At 40.7% G+C, this 23,034-nt stretch overlaps 1 protein-coding gene across 1 annotated transcript in view; it reads left to right on the top strand.

Moving 5' to 3' along the window:
- Positions 1 to 23,034, top strand: part of LOC308314722 (neural-cadherin-like) — a gene marked incomplete at its 5' end in the record, with an annotated part of 230,491 nt that overhangs the window by 106,500 nt on the left and 100,957 nt on the right. Inside the window, 5 exons of the mRNA XM_080762381.1 lie at positions 945 to 1,120; positions 16,458 to 16,625; positions 18,838 to 19,087; positions 20,250 to 20,377; positions 21,444 to 21,630. Of these exons, the coding sequence (XP_080618507.1) occupies positions 945 to 1,120; positions 16,458 to 16,625; positions 18,838 to 19,087; positions 20,250 to 20,377; positions 21,444 to 21,630 (909 nt within the window). The remainder of the gene's footprint in view (positions 1 to 944; positions 1,121 to 16,457; positions 16,626 to 18,837; positions 19,088 to 20,249; positions 20,378 to 21,443; positions 21,631 to 23,034) is intronic.

Raw genomic sequence — 23,034 nt, 5'->3', positions numbered from 1 at the left:
TTTGGCCTGACGTCGAAATTAAAAAAAAGTCTTCTGAAAGAATATACTGTATATTCCAAGATTTTTGCCACATTTTCACGATTTTTCAAAAGTAGCAGACCTACAAGCTCGTAGCGTGCCACTCGGTGGTGCGCTATATGAGCTTGTAGATCTGCTATTTTTCAATAGCTAAATAATGCTTAGTTAAAACACCAAAACAGGTTCCCGCCCAAAATGGGTTAAAGCTGCATTACTTGACCAATTTGTCCTACGCAGGATCTGGAGCCTGGTGCCAACCGTCACTTGAAATAAAGCATCCCTTATTTGGAAATTGTTAACTAAAAGACATTTAAACCGAAGTGACACATTTGACACACAACCAATGACACACGTCTTTCAACTTCAACTGCTCATATACTGTACATACAGGCTGTAACCATTGTAAACCCTCTAGACTTATTAAACTGGACCAACACCACATTTATTTGCCAAAAATAGTAGATCAGCTATTTTTGAATCTGCAAAATGCAGCGGAATAAAAAACGCACCAGTGTGCAACCCCATTAACGCTTGTTTTAACAATATCACCGTTACTTGATCTGCCTGACGTTTCTTGCTGTCCCATTTTTCGTTGTCACTGTCGCAAACATTGCTTGCTCAGGGTGGGACAGTGTCTCTGTAAAGTGTCTTGAGACAACGTTTTTGTGAATTGACACTTTAATAAAATCGCATTGAATTAAAGCATATTTACCTCCGCACCTTTTAACACCTACCAAAAGTTTGAGCCTATTCATGCAACTAATCGATAACATCATCGCATTTGTGAGCTTCATCTCGCATAATCAGCCATTAATCTCTCACATCGTTCATTATCTGATAGAGATTGATGTTCATGGCTATCATCAGGTCTTTGTGTAGATAACAATAATGGAAGCACAATGTCCTCCTGTCACTCTGCCTTCCAGACTTCCTCAGAGAAGACACTATGATCGGTAACAGTTTCCTGCGAGTGGCGGCCCACGATGATGACTTCGGTACCAACGCTGCTATCACGTACTCCATGTCCCTGCAGGACCAGCCCGAGTACCTGCGGGTCAACCCCGTCACCGGCTGGGTGTACGTTAACCAGCCCATATCACAGGTCAGTATATATTATTATTATTAGTTTATTTTTACTCACATGTTAGACAGTCTACATCCGAATCCTCCGTGCATGCGGCCATGCACATGCTTATTAGTGGATTCTCTGCTCACAATGGGACAAACTAGGATGTTTAGAAGCTTATATAACTTTAATAAAAGATCCTGCTGATAATTATCCTCCTCCCGCGATCCCTCCATGTTGTGTTGTGAGCCCCTGACTACAGAGCAGGATTGCATCACTTCCTGGTGGGCCAAGGGGTTCTTCTTCTTTGGTTTTTCGCACATTTCACTGGCATCGTTAACCACCCACAGTGTATGTCAAATGTTTCTGATTAATGCACCTTTATCTAACTCTTTGAGATGCATCATCTTGTTTTCGAGGGGGTCCTTTTTGGATGCTGATATGTTAATCCTAGTCCTGATTACAGTACATATTTAAGATATTCATTATGTATATGTATGCGTGCATGGAAAGGAATGCATTAAATTGCATCCAGGGTACAGAGTAAGCAAGAACAAAAAAAACATGGTAATACTGTACAATACATCATAAATACATATAAATAGTCATCATGAATGTTTGTAGGGTCCCACTCCGATCAGACTTGCAAGATATGGGGGTGCTATACCTTTGTTTGCTTTGAAGGCCAGCATCAGAGTTTTGTACTCTGTGTGGGCAGTGACCGGGAGCCAATGGAGGGTGTGGAGAAGGGGTGAGAGAGTTTTGGCTGGTTGAAGACCAAGTGAGCTGTGGCATTTTGGATCATTTGGAGAGGCTTAAGTGCGCATGCCGGTAGGCCAGTAAGGAGGGAGTACAGTACAGTACAAAACACTTGGCCGTAACAGCGCTTATGCACATTTCAGGTGAATGAGGAAAGTGAGTGAATGAGGAAAGTGAACAATTTGGTCATTATTGTCTCCACTAAGCCGAAGGCACTTTTGTAAAACATTCTTTTTGCTACTACTCCTCCATATTTTGTCCAAAAATCCTGCAAATCGTTACACAGTATCTCTATAGTCATGTGCTCAAGACGGATCTGTCCTAACGTTGGCTTTCAAAGTTTGCAGGACTGGCCCGTTTTGAACAAAAAGCCTCAAATCATGAACGCAGCGTTTAATTTACGTGAAATCTTTCACGCACTTTCCTACTAGGAATATATCCCACCCTTTTCACCCTGGCCTGTTATAACACACACACACACACACACACACACACACACACACACACACACACACACACACACACACACACACACACACACACACACACACACATACACACACACACAGAAACTTCTCTCTCTCAAATCATGAGTTGTTAACAGTCCGTTGATGGCCTACAATAATTATTATTGCTGAATCTGAATAGAAGGTGTGCACGTCTAGAGTCCATACAATGCCCTTAGTAGGCCCTTAGTAGGCTACTGAGGTCTGTTTTCAACCTGCTTAATCAAATCAAATGTATTATTATTATTATCCATATATATATTTTACCTTTAATGACATGAACACTAGCATCCTTATTTTCAGGCGAAGATGTACTGTAGTTCGACTATTTTTGGTGAAGTGATTTGGTGTAGAGGCCAACGTCAACCATCCACAAAAGCTGGTTTAAATTAAACTATGTCTTTAAATCCATAAATAAATTTCCTATTGAGGAATGTGGAAAGACCATTCTTTACAATTATGCATAAATATCTGGGCAAAAATAGCTTCTTGTATAATTTAGCACTAGCTGTGCGTGTGAGTCCTTTGTCCATCAAAGTGTTTTGCACTGAGTTTTACTAGAAGTAGGTCACGTTGCATTGATTTATTGGACTGAATACAGTTTTCTGTCAATGTGTCATTAGTTTGTTTGAGCTTTTGATGCTATTAAGCTGACAGTATGTGTTGTGGGTTTACAATATACTGTGTGTATTTTAAGCCTGTGTGAAGGTTTATTTGCATTTGTAACATCTTTAAAACTGCACTGGCAGAGGCCTTTTTTTATCTACAAAACAGGAAAGTGTTTCCACTGAGATTCATGTGATTTATGTTTTAGATAAATATTGTTTTGTATTATTGAGTTCATTATATATTTGTTTACTGAGTGAGTGTACACCACTTTGGTTGGTTGATTGATTGATTGATTGATTGATTGATTGATTGATTGATTGATTTATTGATTATTATTAACAGTTTGCAAAAAAGGCACGGTGGCGCAGATTCATAGAAAGATAATGCTAAAATGATAACCCAAATAATGCAAATATGCCCTCAGGTCTTCCATTACGGTCTTCCAGTTCAACACTGTTGTTTTAAATGTGTTCTGTAAATAAAGTGGATTGGATATCTAATTTAAGTAAAACTACTACTACTACTAATAATACAGTAATAATAATATTACTCATAATGCTACTGATGTAACCAACATTTACTTCCAATATCTCAACTACCAAAATGCATTGACTTGTGCTTTATGGATAGACCTAATTGAAACAGGGAGTCTTAAGTCTATCCATGAAGCACAAGATAAAATATGCATGATATGTCAAAACCTCTTAAAGATGATGGTTGAGACATACAGTACTGTAGGAACTAGCAAGTAGCAGCACAGAGTCCTGCTGTGCAGTTTGGAAATAGTCATACATGTGAGCTGTAAGGAATACATTTCGTAATAACTTCTCGCAACAATTCCTTTTTTGTTTTTTCTCTGCTGCGGTATTGTTGTTACTCAGGCAGATACTGTTTCACAGTATCTGAGAAAAAACAAAACCATTTGAGCTTAAATTCCAATACGTTCTAGGAAATAGATAAATTAACCTGTATTCTTGTGTTCCTTGGCAGAGGCGGCTATGTATCTACAATGCTACGTCTTCTGTTTCATGGATATACTCGCTTTATGATAAAATATGCAGGGTTGTCATCTTAAAGAGGTTTTGTCAACAGCGCTTAAATATGATGGATGACACATACTGTCAAAACTGTGTCACCTAGCTATATAGATTTCTGGTGCCATTTTGAAATACCTGCCAAGTTGTTCATGTGATCTGTATGGAATAGATTTAGGGCCCTATCTTGCATCAAAGGCACTAAATCTGTAAACCAATCACCGTGCCACGGTGCCACATGCCATTGCCTTTATGAGAACACATTATCCATTACCCATTATTATGCCCAGTGATATCTTGATTTACACTATGGCCCATGGAAGAGTGACACGTCGCTGCCTTGAAATTAATTTATTTTTGATACAGAGTTTTGTGTGTCAAGTAGCTCCTCCAATGCCAATACCAGAATGCACTCTGTTCCAACCCGGAGGAACGCCTCATGCGCTGGGTGATACAACTCAATACAAGTGGATGAGAGGAGAAATCCGGTGACCGAAGGTCGCAGATAACTATGAAACCTTGCGTTTTCGTCACAACAGTTCCCGTCACTCTGTCATGTTACTCGAATCCCCGTCGCTCACCCCAGGCAAGCCCCCAGGTCATCTTGACATCAGCCTCCAGGCAAGCCCCCAGGTCATCTTGACATCAGCCCCCTGGTCACCCCAGGCAAGCCCCCAGGTCATCTTGACATCAGCCCCCTGGTCACCCCAGGCAAGCCCCCAGGTCATCTTGACATCAGCCCCCTGGTCACCCCAGGCAAGCCCCCAGGTCATCTTGACATCAGCCCCCTGGTCACCCCAGGCAAGCCCCCAGGTCATCTTGACATCAGCCCCCTGGTCACCCCAGGCAAGCCCCCAGGTCATCTTTCTTGACATCAGCCCCCTGGTCACCCCAGGCAAGCCCCCAGGTCATCTTGACATCAACACCCTGCAGGTGCCCAGGTCATCGTGACATCTTCATGACATCAAGGACCATATAAAATGGCACCGCTATCGGTGGTGTCCGATCCGAACTTAACCGGGATGCAGACATTTCTAACCCAACAATATCCAGTTTGTAAAGCCAGATATCACTAAGGACATTTGGGTTGTAATGCCAAATATCCTGTCTCGTCCGGAAGGCAATGGAGTCTCTCGGGAGAAGCATAGCAAATGCTGCTCTATTAACGAAGGCTTTCACCTTGAGCTCCATATATGGAGACAGCCTATAGCTATAGCTGATGCCCTCCTATGCCAAAGTGCCAGTGCTCGCCCAGCAGTCTGCTGTCAACGAGGCGGATTCGTGCTCGGATGCGTTCTCGCCCCCCAGGCGTCTTACTTACATGATCTCGACCGCGGTCAAAAAATGATAATGATGATGACGCATTCACTCCTTTGGCCCCAATGTAGCAACTCTGACCTCTCTCATTGACACAACTCTTTGTATGTAGGCTACCATACATGTACAAATACAAATATATGATCAGTAAATACAAATGTTACACTGAATAATAATTTCATTTTAACCCTTTATTATAACATTGTTACTATATTGGGACATTCAATTTACAGTGTTAGTTAGTTTATTTATTTCGGTCATTATTTATTTTTTAAACAAAACAGTTTTAAACCTACAAACAACTTCAACTATTTGGCAGAAAAGGTATGGGCTGAAGCCAAAGCTTATTTTACCCACCTTATTACCATTTAAAATTAAATACCACACTATAGCATAGCGAAAATGTAATAGCAAACAAAAGAAAATGAACTGTCACAAAGCTTCAAATATTACATTTCAGAATAGATTAAATAACATTTCGTTTTACATTTGTTTTTACACACGTAAACAATGTGTATATTAATTTGAATATCTCTGATGTACTACTGGTGAGAGTGCAGATAAGCATTTGCATATCAGTGGAGTGAGTGGTGTTCAAATTGTCCAAACATTGGGTCCCCGACACACGACAACATCCACAATTAAATTCTGTCTGCCATCTCATGCCTCTGTACCACCTGTCTCTTCTCACTATCCTGTCAAAATTAACCAAAAAATACAAAAAGTTAAGCTCTAGTTGCATAATATAGATGTATGGAGGTGACAGTGCAGGCAAGGGGGAACTAATTAAACATTTTACTGACACCAAGGGAAATACAAAATATGACAAATAGGACCAGATGACCGCATTCCGTAGCCCTGAATCTGTTTTGACTGACTGTTGTAGAAGTTAGCTACGTCCTTTCAAGTTAACCTACTTAGAATGTAGGAACGTGCCCAATCAAATGGACAAAACTAACGCTCTATTTTGGGTAAACAGGCGACAGGACAAAGTGCAGTCAACAGCAGGCAGAGTATCCACTGTAAAGTGATAAAATGGGTTTGACATTTGAAACTGAAATTCTGTATCTTCCAGGGACATTAAAAAACACATTATGAATTCACCACTTACAGTGGCATCACATTGCATTGCGATGTGTTGTGAGATTATAGAACTGCAAAATCGTACAAAAACTTTTTGAAAATGTTTTTCCCAGCTTGAGGGATTCATATCAAAGTGAAACAGACAAGCATAACATAAAGTGGGTTCGTGTGACTTTGGTGTGCCAACCAAAGTGACAATAACATTATGGCGAATCCCCAAAATACAAAACTCGCAGCTGTGTCCCGGGAAATTGGCCTGTCCATTGCATGCCTCGTGCCAAGGTCCCTGCCCTGAAATAATCTAGGACCCAGAGAGTCTAAATGCCCCGCTAGCAGCCCCTAAAGCAGTCCTTATTCTTAAAGTAATACTTCACCACTAAAATAACCTTTTTTGAGTGGTGCAACCACTCCAAGGAACAGCAATGTCCGTGTCCGTGTGTTGTACTTGTACCTACGTATGTGACGTTAATGAGCACCAGTATATACCAATAGGAGCCAGTAGGGGTGCTGTAGTACTGCACTGTTGCCTGCTAATGAGAGAGAGAGGGGGGGGGGGGGGGAGTTGCACCACTCGGTGCATTTTTTTCTATATCAATTAACAAATTATCAAAACAGAGAATATACTTGATGAACTGAAGAAAATAAGGGTCGAAGATTAACAACAGAAAAACTATTTAACACCCTCAGTATAATCCAAGTGTCTTCATTATCATCCTCATTAATTTCAAAACACTGCATTTTCTATCAAACTTTACTATGTGAAGAAAAAAGGAATGAACGAACAAGGAATGTGCCTGAGAGAGAGAGAGAGAGAGAGAGAGAGAGAGAGAGAGAGAGAGAGAGAAAGGTGTGTCATTTCCCTTGTGTTAAAGTTTGTACAGTGTATATGTATAAATATATATATATATACAGTATATACAGTATATATAGAGAGAGAGACAAAAAAGGGACTCCTGCACATCCAAAAAGACCTGTAGGAGGTGCAAGTCTGTTGCATCAAAAAGAGAAAAACCTTTCAAGGAAGGGACTGCACACTCCAGGGAACAGAGACGGACAACTTACTGAATCAACTTATTTATTAGCACGGCGCGTTGTGTGTGTGTGTGTGTGTGTGTGTGTGTGTGTCTAAATTTGACTGAGGGACTTCCATTGGATTTTTTCTAATTTTCGTTTCGTTCATGTCATATGAAAGCAGGGAATCATAGCTTCAAATTGACATATTGGTTGTTCAGTTTGACCCACCAGTTTTGGAGATATGGCTTATAGAGTAATGTCTTGCAGAAAACAGAGTTGAGAAAACAGGCTTGAAAGGTTCACTTCTGTGGTCTCTAACATTACACCTAGCTACATGTTTAAGCATTTATTTCATATGTACATGCTCTAACTATAGAAAAATACGCACATCACTTCATGGAGGTGCTGGGTTCAAAAAGTAACATATGAAAAGAGTTTGACCAGATGAAGAGCCTTGGCTCGAAACGTCGTCAATAAAAGTTATCTTTTGGAGCATACGAGTGTGCGGGTTCTCTTTTCATATGTACATGCTCTGACACTTATTTCAGACATGCTCTAGTATGTGAAGAGTCTGCCCGTGATATTAAAAAAATTATAATAATAATAATTCTACTCTGGTGAAAAGCTGGAATTTGCACGATGGCAGGCTCTCAGTCAAATCTGGTTACATATACTGTAGAAAGCCTAATACAATTCACAATTGTATTCCAAAGTGAGTCAGATCAGTTTCCTATTATCACTATAATACAGTGTGATATTATGGCATGTTCTAGTGGTTCCCAAACGTTTTAGCTTGAGACACAAAATACAAATGTCATGTCTTCCTGGGACCCAAACTAGTGAAAATAGTGGAAAAAAGTGCAGATTTTTTACTCTTGCCAGAAGCATGTAGGCTATCATTTTGTGCTTGTTAAAAGTGTCATTTTCAGATTTTGACATGACGTTAAGAAATCGGAGGAATTTATCAATGTCCTGGTTTGTGGTGCAGTGCTTTGAAGCAGTCTTTGTATGTTGTTGTTTTAGATATTGCACTATCTATATTTTATTCTTGCACTGGGATTGATTAATTGTGCCACAAATGGGTACACTGGCAAATAATAATATATATTAATATATTTTTTAATTCTTTGCATTACCTCACCGCTTTAGTCCCCTCTTGGATACTCTGCTGGCCATGGGCCTGCATCAAGTATTCTCTTCATGTTTGGTTTCTTGCTTTCACCGTTTCTTGCATTCACCATGGGGCCGCAAGTTTCCCAATTAGAACCCGGGCTCCCCCAGAGTTAGTGTCAAAGTGTCCTTGAACAAGACTCTGAACCCCTAATTGCTCCCGATGTGCAGGTTGATGCCTTGCATGGTTTCCTCCGGCATCAGTGTGTCACCGTGCATGAATGGGTGAATGTAATGCACAATCTATGTAAAGCGCCTTGGATAAAGGCGCTATATAAATGCACCATTTACCGTAGAAGGCTTCATGGGGTGACTAATTTAGATTTTGGGATGATGTATTCCTTTAAAGATAATTCAGTCTCTCAAATAGTTAGGGTTCGTCCTCCTCGGAGCATTAAAGTGCTCACCCAGTAAGTTTCATGGCAATCTGCCCATTAGATTTTGAGATGGCTTGTGTGCAATTGAAAGTTCTGGCTTAATGGTGACTCTATAAAAGGCAGTCAGTGCATGTACCGGTAGGTGTCGTATCCCCCATATTCAGCAGGTATGTTACATGGTAATAGATGTAGTTGTACAGGTGGAAATGTTTTGGCCTAAGGGACCAATTAAACACTAGTATACTTCTTGTACAATGAATACCGAAAATAGCTCGTCTACAAGCTCACAACGTGTCGCATCCCAGGAGGTTGGACCAATATGGCAACCTATGGAAGTCAGCGGATTAAAAGAGAGTGGATGAAAGCAAGATTCTGTGCAACATGTGAAAAAACTGAATTCCCCACACAATCTCTGGGGCCAAGATGCTTATAGGGATAAGGTACATCTACAAAGAATCCGAAATAGCTTTGTTGTCACGTTACAGGTGTAAAACGGGGTGAAATTGTTTTTGTGCCACAGCTCCATCATCATCATTAGCTATTGTTTCAAATAATTCTAGTGGAGTAAAAAGTACAATATTTGCCTCTGGGAACATCACTAACAGTATAGTGATGTTGAAGTATAACCTCAAAATGTTACTCCAAAATTGTACTTAAGTACAGTACTTGAGTAAAAGTACTTAGTTTACATTCCACCACTGCCATGTTGACTCATATGAGGATGTCAGAATGAAGGAATGGGGTGAGAGTGATTGTCACACCTGTAGGGAGACGGTACTCAGCGCTCCCCCCAGGGTCTGGCAAGACAAAATCGTTGCTGTCGGCTAGAAACCTCATATTTCCATATTTAATTTTTGTTTCGTAAAGTAACGCCCTACTTTATCATGCAATCGTGTCGCAGAACAGTTGTGAAAATTGCAGATCTGTATTGTAAGCTCACAGATTGGCAATTCTTCCTATTTTTTTAAGTTTTTATTAATAATAAAAAAGGAATGTTTTTTGACATACAATGTTTCCACCCAACAGCAACGAAATGTAATCCTTCTGATCACAGCTTGTCAGCAAGACATGATGCTGCGTTCACAACAGCAATGTGTGGGTGTGACGATTGAGAAAGATATAACGGAAATATAATGGCTCGGGTTATAAAGAACAGGGAGCCAGCTGACAGTTACATTACAAGCAGGAATTGTGTGGAGAAATACAGGGACTGTGGAAATGGTGTGAAACAAAAACACGTGATTGATGGATGCTTCACTTCACTTCACTTCACTTCATTGGAGTGCTGAAAAGAGTTGGAGCCAGCTCAACTTTGTCTGTAGCTTTTGTGGCTCAGAATCAGCTTTATTTGTTTGTGTTATTTCCATAGAAAATAAGAAAAGGAAGAAGGGGCTGCATGGGGGACAAGGGGGAAGAGATATCAATTAAAGAAAACAAACTAATTATCTTCGTATATTTATAGATTGTACCTGAGGTAAGATATAAAGGTGTGTGAGCATAGCAGCAGATGTGTGTGTGTGTGTGTGTGTGTGTGTGTGTGTGTGTGTGTGTGTGTGTGTGTGTTTCTATGTGCAGGGCGTTGCTGAAAATGAGCACCTGTGCTCAGCTACTTCCCGTAAATAAACAATAAAAAAGTACATTCATTATACTGTGTACGTGATACTATGGACATTAGTTAAGGTGCAAGAAAACATTTAAAAAAAAAGGTTAGGGGAAAAATGGTTCAGTAAACAGTGCAAAATGTCAGCATGTGTCTACTCGACTGCATAATCCACATAAGGTTAGCGGACACTGGATTTTAATGTTTATTTAGAGCACTTATGACGTAAATCGTTTGCCAGCCAAGTCTATGGACTTTAATGTTTGTTTAGGGCACTAAATGGCGACATAAGACATCATGTGGCCGATATAAATACAGTGAGCGCCCCTCACTTCACACAAGTGTGATTTTAAAAAAAACTCAATAAATATTTGAGAACATTTTGAACATGTCATTACTATACTATTACATATGTTCAATGCAGAATATTGATTGGTGGAGAAAAGCATTTTGCATGGCCATTCAGGGGCTCCGTATACCTCCACAAATCCATGGTCAAATTCTGATTCTGTTTGGCACATACTTCTTTGTTTGTTTGCATGATTATTAATTTCACTCTTCACTATTCTGCTTCAAACTACAATGCATGCAATCCATGTGTTAAATAGTCCTAAAGAAAGAAAAGCAGAAGGATTGAACGGGTGAATCAATGAATGAATCGATACATAAAGTGTGCCATTTAGTCACTGTGAATGGAGCAGCTCAAGGGACTTCACACTGATTAGAATCTTTGTTTTCTGTCTTCTTCAGTCTTTGGAAAAGAGTTGTACTTGCCCAAAGATACTACTAGCAATGTCCTCAGAAAAGTAATAGTCAACTGTTGTGTGTGTGTGTGTGTGTGTGTGTGTGTGTGTGTGTGTGTGTGTGTGTGTGTGTGTGCGTGCGTGTGCGTGTGGCCGTGCGTGCGTGCGTGCGTGCGAGCGAGAGATAGAGAGACACTACTGTATAGTTCCAAACATTACTGTATAGGTTCAAACACTAATAGTTCCAAACATTATTATCATAGTTAAACTTATAAAACCTCTACTGTATAGTTACAAAAACTACTTCATACTGTAGTTCCAAACATTGAATACTCATAATGAGAGTTGATGAAGCATGTTCGATCAAAGAGTGTCGTAACTCTCTCTCTCTCCATTCTACAAATGCCTCAGTAGTTCTCAAACATTTTAATGTCAAATACCCCCAAACTGATATGGCAGCGGATCCACATCTGAAAATCTTTTGTGACAAGGACCCCCAGAAGAGAAGATTTGTGTTGTCAAAATGATTCAATTTTTTACAAACACATTCAAGATTTTTCAAAAATGTTCGACTTTCTTTTTTGAGGACCCCCTTGAAAACAAGTTGCTGCAACTCAAGGGACTATCCTCCAGGGAAATTTCAAAATAAAATAAAATAAACAATAGCAGATGTACAAGCTTGCAGCACGGCACAAAGTGATGCTTGTGTATCTTTTATTAGCCAACGCTAAAACCTAAAATGATGCTTTCCTGGTTTTAATGGGTTGCCATGCTATCAGAATAACATTCTTAGCATTATTTTGTGGCCAAGCAGACAGTATGTCCAGCCATTGAAAGGAGAGTTCTGTCAATGAGGGGGCAGAAAACTGCCCGGTCATGTGGTTCATGCAACTCGTTTATCACTATAAAGCCCATAGACTCCAATGCATTCTGTAAACTTCCGGTTCAGGCCTTTGTCAATAAAAGTCCATGTAGAAGAGCCACCATTGGACTGGCCCCATGAATTTAATGGAGTTGTTGTAACTCTCTCATCTATACGACTCTGAGTATGTATATCTTGTAACCAAGTATCCAACATATATTCTCATAGTATATAAGAAATGATACATGGAATGAGTGCTGAGGATGGCGTCTGAAGAGAGGTGAGTTTTCACTCACACTGTAGTGGTTTGAATAGGAGGCAGGCAGCACTCAGACACCAGTGAAGACATGGGAACACAAAAGGGGAGAGATGTGAAAATGTAGGGAGGTTGAAGACCAGAAAGAAGTGGGGTCAGAGGTATATCATTATTGGTTCTTGGCAGAGCAAAACGTGTGTTGTAGACAGAGAAGTAGAGAAGCTCAGATGAAAAGGGTGCAAAATGGCACCACTGTGTTTATAGAGCTTTAGAATGCCTTGACCAATGGATAAGACAGACTGACCACATAAAAGGCTTGCCTTTTATGTGTTATATCAAACACTGTACGTGTTTGATATAAGTGAACCACTTTCTGTACGGTTCGAGCTGTTGGATTAATGGATTTGTGGTATAATTCACTACATGTTGAGATTGCATGCCATGTTCAGAAAACTGTGATTATGACATTAAACTATAGGCCCACTCAACCAAAGCATCTAAGATACATTTAATAAAAAATGGCATCAAACCCCACTGAAATATACTGTTTTACCGATAAAGTTGTTTCCACATTGGCAAGATTAATCATGATCCCCTTGATCAAAATAGAGTCAGATCAAAGAAGATACAAGATACAAAGAAAATGCACTCCAATCCTTTCATGAGTCTCACAAAATATTAAATCTGTAAAATCCCTGTAAAATCACAATCCCCAAAAAACACAATTCTCTGGGTGGGATGCAATTATATCGAGGTTAATTTGGCAAGGGAACAAAAAAAAACAACAAATGTATAACCATGCAACTCCCAAAGGAAGGAAGGCAGTATGGATCAGAGCCCTGCGCGGGACTGTTTTCCTAGTCCAATTCCCGACCATTCCCACCTACTCCCACAGTAGTTTCATCATTCCTACCACCTGCATTATATTGTTGACCACTCGCTTAGGCCCACAGCAAAGTTTAAGTACCATCTGGTCCTGAAGTATTTCCATTGGGACCCAAATACTAACAGAAAGAGAGAGGCCATTACAGCACAGTGGAGTGGACTGTAGGTTATTAATAAATAATAGCCTGCCCTACATTTGCAGTATATACCTATACCTGTCAGTAACATTGTTTCTAAATGATGTCTCTGCTTTTAGTTATAAGATAAATGTGTGGTGACGACGACGACGAAGATGGTTATTAAATGACCCACTAGATGTTGATGACCCAGTTGCTGAACAATGTTTTAGGAGCCCGTTTGTCAGACTTAAACAGAGCTATTGTTTCCAGACTGTATAATGGCTTCATGGCAAAATACATCTCACTCCACAAAGTATGTTAAAAATAGAATTGGGGAAAACAAAGGTAACTTTCAGACTATAAGATTATTATTTATTAGTAGTAGTAGTGGTAGTGGTAGTAGTGGTAGTACCTGTAAGACGCCCTGAGGGCGAGAAGAGACCACATGCACGCATCCGCCTGGCTGACGGCCGACGACAGACCTGGCCGTCTCCATATATGCAGATCTAGGTGATGATCGAGTCTTCTCCATTAATGGTTATCCAGGGTTAGATGAGGTCAGTGTCGTGATCTTCATATATAGAGATGGTCATTATGGTCACGTGACGGCAGACTGCTGGGCAAGCGTTCGCGCTTTGGCATGGGGGTGTCAGATCAACATATGGAATGAAGTCTGTACTGGCCAAATATGGAGCGTGTCTTGAGTGTACAGGGTTTGATGAGGGTCAGATCAAGATATGAATAAGGTTTTCAGGTTTTCATAGTAACCTACGGTCGCAATTATTATTTAGTGTGGCAACCAGACTATAGTTATTTTCACACTTTATTATTGTTTTTCTGGAGTAACCTACCTAACTTCCGCTGTGATTGGCCGAGCTTTGCATAATGTTTGTAGTAGCTAATTGGCTGTTGTTGGTTACGTAACCAATCTATGTTTTACAATGGTTTATAAAGATATATATTAAAGCGTTATAGAAATGTTCAAATTAGGGAGGGGCCTATGTATGCGACTGCGGCAACCACACTTTTCTAGTTAATATTATTATTCCTTTGGGAATTATAATTAGGGTTCCTTCGCCCTAAAGCAGTGGTTTTCAACCCTTTTCACATCAAGGCCAGTTTTTTTTGAGCCGCGGGCCATGTGATGAGATTTAGCCTCTCAGACCCAAAACGTGGAATATGTTGTTTGTCGTTGGATAAGATTTTTTCCACAATTCCATTCTGTTGGCAAACATTGATCAAAATAACAATTGTGCCATGTGATGTGCCAACAATTGTGCCATGTGATGAGATTTAGCCTCTCAGACCCAAAACGTGGAAAATGTTGTTTGTCGTTGGATAAGATTTTTTCCACAATTCCATTCTGTTGGCAAACATTGATCAAAATAACAATTTTTCTACATTCTCTATTTTTGTAGACTTTGTAAATGAAGTAATGCTGATGTTTAACAATAATGTAACTTTTGAGAGAGTAACATAAAACTAAAATGGACCCGTACGGGTCCATTTGGTTTAGTTTTTCACTCTCTCGATCTATAATAAACCACTGACCTAAAGGACCCCTGGGGGTCCCCGGACCCCAACTTTGATTTGATTAGATTTAATGAATTGACTTGACATTTGGAGCATAACAAGTTCTTCCTCTGACTTCTTCTAGAAGTCTATTATTATCTAGAAGCTATTATTAGATCTTACAATGCCCAGTTAAGACATTTCTGGTCAGAGTTTCACTGATCATTGGAAGGCATATTTATGCCTGCAACACGTTTGCAGTTTTGCACATTTATTCTAGGGAAAGTTGACTTGTATCCAGGTCACTTCAACAAACATTTAGTGTACTGGGGATAAATCACTTTGACTACAAAATAAATTGGGTTTCTTATGTATAACGGTCACAGCCACCCGGGAGTTAACTAATTAATTGAGTCTTTGTTGTTTAGCTGTCGTTGTTGTTGTGGTGGTGGTGGGTGGGTGGGGGTGTGTGTGTATGTGTGTGTGTGCGTATATATAAATATATATATATATATATCTCCAGGGTCAGATGAGGTCAGTAATCTGATAAACAGTTCTACTTTCTAAAGAAAGGGTTGCTTGTTCTCCTAAAAGATGTCTGTTCAATAATATATAATATGAATATAATATAAATATAATATAACATTTTATAACATATTTTATAAAATGTAAAACATTTGATCTTGCCCCATCTCTCTCAGCATCCCAATGTACATATTTGCGCTACAGTAATAGACACAATTATTTGCTTGGATAGAATATTGCAGTTGATACATGAAAGGTTAAGTATCAGTAATTTAATGCTGATATTAACAGTTAGCAAAAAGCATTCGTATGAGAGTCACATTAGCCTAATTGCCTCATTTCAAAATACTGTTTCTCAATTAAAAGCAAATGTCACAGCAGTTCTAGTTTATAATAACAACATTCTCCTCAGGTCAGTTATTGCAAAAATGTGAATGAGAACTTTACGGAACGCCCCGTCAATGGGAATGCCTTTGTATGAGAACACTTATACGAGCAGGCGTTGTCCCCTCTATGTCAAGGATGGGGGAGCGCACCTTTTGCTCCCCTCAATGTCCCTCGTATGTCAGGGATTGGAGGAGAGCTTTTTTTTGCTCCCCTCAACATGTCATGTATGTCAGGGATGTGGGGAGCACTTAAATTTGTTCCACAAGTGCAATTTCGAAAACAGTCTGGCATGGCTTTCCAGAGAGCAGGTTTATTGACACACAAGGTCATTTATATATACAGTAATGGTGCGTTTATATACCTGAAGTGCCTTTATCCAAGGTGCTTTATATAGATTGTGCATTACATTCACCCATTCACACAAACATGCAATGGTCAATTGCAAGGTCAAGGACACTTCAACACTAACGCTGGGGAATCACGGTTCCTAAGCAGTCGCTCTACCGCTGAACCACTGCCGCCAGCCTAAGTGGCTGGTTGCACACTGCAGATGCACCCTAATAACTGGCTGGCTGGCTGGCTGGCTGTGACTGACTGACTGCTGTGTCATTGCAGAGGACATACATCACCAGGGACATCATCGCTTCGGACGGGGGCAACCGCAGCACGTCTGTGGAGCTGGCGGTCACCATCACCAACATCAAGAACCAGCCGCCTCAGTGGGAGAGAGAGCTCTACCATGTGGTCATTGCTGAGAACACCGCCAGAGACACACCCATAGTGGTACGATATGGGCTATGGATATTTTTAACTTAAAAGTAGCAATACTACAGTAGTTCTCAAACTGTGGGTTGGGACCTGCAGGAGGGGGGGTCCCCAAATGACTTTGGAGGGGTCCCACTCCCCGGTTGATTTGCTTATGTGCAACATTGTTTTCCGTGAGGCTTTGTGAGCTTCTAGCCATTTTCACAATATTTATTTGTGGAACTGGAACCGAGTCAAACTAAATGTGATGCTTCAAATCTACAATTCCAAGTGGTTGTCAGTTGAAATATGAATATTTTGAGGGGTTGTGGCCTGAAACGATTGAGAACCACTGCACACATAGAAACTACAAATATTTCTGGCACTACGATATGCTTTGATAGTACCAAAGGTAACTCATTGTGGAGGATGTCTCACATTTTGTCAAATTATTCAAACGTTTACCTTCCTCTCCTACTTTGTGTGCCTGCTATATGATGCCTGTAATTTGTCTGCCCAGGCACATTGAGCAGTCAAATTGCACTCACTGCATGTTGTCTTTGTGCTCAAACTACACATTCGAAAGTCGTGACAATGACATTCTATCTTAAAATTGTTCCCGGCAGAAAAATACAGCATGGAAGCCAGGGAAATATATATATTTTTCCTGTATGGCCATTTCAGACCATCTGGTTTTCATCAACAACAATTTAAGTTATTTTTCAGTTGTATTTATAAAATTGCATACATCATACATTGTACATCATACATGTACAGTGACAACTGAACATACCTTTTTAAATATCCTTACACCTTAAATCAAGAAATTGAGAGAAAGGTTACCTGTCAGTCATCTGTCAGATAACCCTCAGGAAAATTGTTTAAATCGCCAAATGTGCATAAATAATATAATATTGTATGCATTTTATGTCCATCTCAAGTAACATTTTTAAGACAATAGACATGATCAGCAAATATATTGCACAATAAGTAAGTGTCATGTGACAAAGGATAGATAATGACATACAGTACATTATTTATGTATTTAGATAACTCCATACATTAAATGTTTCTCATACTGTAGATCAAATCTGACCGTACCTCCCTAGGGGACAAGACCGGGACATTAACTTATATTGTTTTCCATATTAAGGCTTGAGATGACTTGTGGTGCAGTCTGTCGCTCTCTGTACGGTATGGGTTTAAACTAGAGGGAAGCAGATGGCGCTCATGTACAGTGTGGTAGATTTTTTGGCAAGGACCTAGCACCATCGGCTTTTTAGATGAAGATAATGAGCTCCCAGTTGACACGGTCTGATTTTCAGTTCAGTTGTACTTAACGCTCTGGCTCAGCTTCAGTCAAGAGGGTCAACTCTGCTTAGCCTTAATTCTGATTTTCGCTGAGAGACTAAATGAAAACTATTTGACTCAAACATCTCCTATAGCGCTGGTTCTCAACATGGCGTCTGACGACACCCCACGGGGTCCTTTTTGATGGGTTTTATTGCTTTTATTTCATTTGCTGTAGCACTTTGAGATTCCAATGAAGTACGTTATAAATAAAATCCATTATTATTATTATTTTTATTATTGAAGGGGCTTCCTGGGGGACCCCGGATAAATGATTGATAATTAGAAAGAATATACTGTAGCACTCAAATGCACCCTTACAGGTCTGTAATGAGTTTCATCTAAGGCAGTGTTGTTTTTGGCAGCACATTTCTATTTTAGTTTAGTCATAGTTTCATTCGACTAAATATCATTTAGATTTAGTCGACTAAAATTAATTTTGGCATGCCTAAATGCCGTCGTAATGGCTGACTATGTATTTATTATGGTTTGACGATAAATTGGATCTGCTTTTTATGTACTCCGATAAAGCGCATCAGTCCCGACCCGAATACCCCTTAAATAAACAGCAGATCCAAAACGACAGGTGGTAGCTGGGGTGGCGCAGCAGTGTTTGCAAGACAGCAGTGGTGAGAGCAGCAGCAGCAAAGCAAGCGGATTAGTGCAATCTTCCAGAAAAGATTACTATAACAGGACAAAATTGCAGATCCCAATTGAATTGGCCGATTGGGATCCCTGCATGCATGTTTATAATCACTCTGGGCTCGGCTTTCACCCCTTAACTAGCCTTGGATCAAGACCTTCATGCTTGTATTTTATCGAGTCTGATGTTTGTATTTGTATCTAAGTCAGCCCCTTCACCATAAGAAAACAATAACCGAGTGACGTTGACTCCTTTCAGACAATCAAAGCCACCTCTCAGCTCGGGGACCCGCGAGTCACCTACAACCTGGAGGACGGCATGGTCCCAGAGACCAACATGCCGGTGCGCTTCTACCTGTCCCCCAACCGGGACGACGGCTCTGCTTCCATCCTGGTGTCCGAGCCACTGGACTACGAGACTACGCCATTTTTCTCGCTGCGGGTGCGGGCTCAGAATGTGGCAGCGGTGCCTCTGGCCGCGTTCACCACCGTTTATGTCAATGTTACAGGTACGCCGTCGCTAATTGTCTGTGTACCCTACTCGTTAGGCAGGCAGACATGATAACGCTGCCAAGTTGACACTGACGGACCTGTTCCAGGTTTTCAGTGTAATTCTGTAATATTATGTTCAGCTGAAAAAAGGGAATGCTTAGGTTTTATGTCCTACTTTATATCCCGGTTTGGGAGACCATTCAACAGGGAATCCCCCGTTCACCAGGGAAGATATAGAGAGTATGCACATGCATGATTTTCCCATCAGGACACACCCCCCTCATCTAGACTGAGTGGCAAAACATTGAGCAGCATGGAGTGTTGTAGTTTGGAAGCGCTCGTTGGAAATCACTCAACTGTCCTACGTACCACCTGTTTCTAAATGTCACATAATGCAGGAGGCAGCAAAATGTTGTGTTATTGAAAACAAGCACTTCCAAACTCTGAAACATAATCAAATGCAGGTCATTTCTTGACAGAAAGTAGCTCATAATGTTTCTATGGTGGATTTTTGTTAAACAAAAACTTTGCAGATAGAAAGAGGATAATTCAAGCTTTTCGTACAGCTGCAATGTTGGTGAGTTTAACATTGTTTAATGCAATCAGATAGGACTTTTCGTTTGGTTGAATGGGCTGTCAAGGCCAGAAAGTCGTTTTTTGCCACTCAGTGGGCGTTCCTGCATAACTTCCAGGTACGATGATGTCACGCGCATACTCTATTTGTGCTTATGAGATTCAGGCAGTACTACTTGTCAACACTAGGATCTACATCAATATGTCTACAGTACATCTACAGTATATGTCTAAGTGGAAGAAGAGGGATCGGAGACCACCTTCTACAACCACTGCAGATGTACTAGTTTACTATTGTATAACATACTCTCCACCATGGATTGGTTTACATTATTTGAGTAGTGCTCTGGTGGCGCAGTGGTAAAGACCCTGCACACCACCAACACAATTGGCCCGTGTTCGGGGGAGGGAAGCCAGGCTGCGGGGGCACCTCACTGGCAGGTGAGTCAGTAGATTACAAGATCAGTGACAACACAGAAATGTGTATGGGGAGGAATAAACTGGCATAACGACTAAATTGGGGAGAAAAAGGGGTAAAAAAATGATTGAGTTGCCAATTAAAGTTTGTTTTTGTGGTGGTATATTTCTTTCTCTTGTCCCTATAAGACGTCAATGACAACGTGCCGTTTTTCACGTCATCTATCTACGAGGCTTCAGTGACCGAGGGAGCTCAGATCGGGACCGTTGTTCTCCACGTTTCTGCTCACGATAAGGACCTGGGTCTTAATGGACAGGTTTGTACTGGTGTGTGTTTGTTTGTTAGACACAGACCGTGAAAGTGTAAACTGCAGTATGCAAATAACTTTTCAGTATAGCGCATTTTGAAATCTAAAATGTAAAATAGCAGCTGTAGATATAAGAAATAAGTCTATATTTATTTATTACAGGACCTATTTATGGATCAAAATAAATATGGAGATACAAGGTTTCTGCATTACTATTACCTGTAAAAACGCCAATCAGTGCCCAAAACAAGGATGCGAGGTTGCAAGTTGTTATGTTAGAACATCATTCCATGGATGCTACTGCACTGTACGTGGAAGCTGTTGATTCACAGTTATCATAGACGGGATATGGCCGTTGTGGGAGCTGTGCCATGGCATCTGTGTGATGGTTTATTGATCTGCCACGGAGAAGAGCCAGAACTGAGGCAGGCAATCACAAAATGAAAGAAGGCCTTTCATTTTCCCATGGCTTCTGCTAGATTACTGCTTTAACCCATTCTGACCGGGCACCCATTTTGGTGTTATAGCATCATGTTATGCTTTAGCTATTGAAAAATAGCAGATCTACAAGCTCATAGCGCGCCACCGAGTGGCGCGCTACGAGCTTGTAGGTCTGCTATTTTTGAAAATCGAAGAACGACTGACATTTTTTTAGAATCTGATCTCAGGTCAGAATGGGTTCATCAGACCAGTGTGTGAACAGTGGAAACCTCGTATGAATCTGATCTCAGGTCAGAATGGGTTAATATACCCTTTTTCCAACCACTTAAGTCCTATTATGCTTAGTTGTCCCCCGGGACTCGGGGCCCTCCTGTTCTCGCACTACACTAAATATCTGTACTGTACACCTGCTATTTTTCATGTTATACGGTATGCATAAATGTTACATACGGTATCTTAGATTTGTATTCTTCTGCTCTCTGACTGTGAGCTCGTATATCTGCTATTTTTGAGAACCACTGTTCTAAACCCATATTCTAAATCATGTTGCTACATCTAAAAAAAGCTCAAATCTAAAAATGACACGGATGCTTTTTAAAGTTAGGATCATGTACTATTCTAATGTGCTCCACAGATCACGTACTCGCTCCTGAGCGACAGCAGCGGGGACCACAAACTGTTCCGCATAGACTCAGAGTTCGGGACCGTCCACACGGAGGCTGTGTTTGACCGCGAGGCCCGCAGCTCCTATTTGCTGGAGGTTCAGTCAGAGGACGGCCAGGAGTCGGCCCGTCCCGGCAAGAATAAACAACCCAACTCAGGTTAGAACTGTATGGTTTTTTTTGGGTGCTCGGGTGGTTCAGTGGTAGTAAAGTACCTCCCCACCAATGCGGAGTCTAAAGGCCTATTCATACTACAATATTAGGTGATAAGGTGACCACCGAAAACTACAATTTGACGTTACGCCACAGTGGTAAGCAACTCACTGCTCACCTAAACACATCTCTCTGTTTTTTACTAGGCTGTGGTCACCTTATCACCTAAAACTGGAGTATGAATATGCCTTAAGGGTTCGAATCCACCATGGTGCACCCGGTTTTGTTGATTGTCTACAAACTACATGAACACAATTGATCAGTGTTTGGCGGGAGGGAAGTCAGACGAAAGAGTCATAATAGTCATTGCACGTACTCCTACCGGCTGGGGCACCGTGACCTGTCAGTATGGAGTGTTGGGCAAAAGCAGTGACAAACAGAAATGTGTGGGGAGGAATACATTTGACATAATAACTAAATAGTTAATTTTACAACAATAATATATATTGGCGGCAATGACCGATGGAAGTCTTGTATGTACAAAACCATTACTGTTCAGGAAATGGATCCAAGCTTTTGTTAATACTGTTTATTGGTTAAATATTTATAAAACTCACAGACCGACATAACCACTTTGAATCTGGCGTCAGACTCATTAGTGACAATTACAAATTCTTAAAAAGAAAATTGCGAAAATAAGTGAGCTTAGGATATTTGTAGTGAAGAGATGTTGAGTGGAGGGCAAAAAGAATGGGGGCTAGTTAAGACCTCAAGGTCAGTCAAGGTTTAAGTGGTTTGGATCAGTCTTCCATTTTAATGATAATTCAAATTATTATTCAAAGAGATACCGGTATTTTAGTTGACATTGAAGTGACCTGGATGCAATGTCTTCATTCATATCAAGTAGCATTGTTCTTTCCTCGATCCCCATGGGCAGCACAAAGACCGCTGCATACAAGGATTTCTTGGTCTGTGCACTGTGTTTAAAACAGACACCACATTACGTTGGTTTTACACCCAGGGATAGACTTAAATTGATTCATTCCACCACCATGACCAACCAGCACAGCTCTGCCACGGATTCTCACAACAAGCGCTTTATGTGTTTGCACCGTCATTGCGTTCAGCCATCAGGGTCCATGCTGTATATGTTTGCTTATCGCACGCTCATTGTGACATTTTGGTTGTTGGTCGTCTTAAAAGCCTCTGGCCAGATCTGGGGTGACGTAATAGGATGTTTGTATTCAGGGGAGGTATTAGGGGTTACGGTAGCGTTTCAGAGCACCAAAGCCTCTTCTCCTGGGATGGCCGGGGCTGCTTAGCATTTGCAATGAGCCTTAGCTTCGTCTCTAGTTCGACGTATCTTCCTCTGCAGATGGGCTCATCTCTTCTGCAAACATTACCTGTCTC

The sequence above is a fragment of the Protomyctophum bolini genome (assembly GCF_963924005.1).
Source record: "Protomyctophum bolini genome assembly, chromosome: 4".
NCBI lineage: Eukaryota > Metazoa > Chordata > Actinopteri > Myctophiformes > Myctophidae > Protomyctophum > Protomyctophum bolini.
Note: the sequence above shows the minus strand (reverse complement) of the source record. Positions and strands in the feature narration are given on the sequence as shown.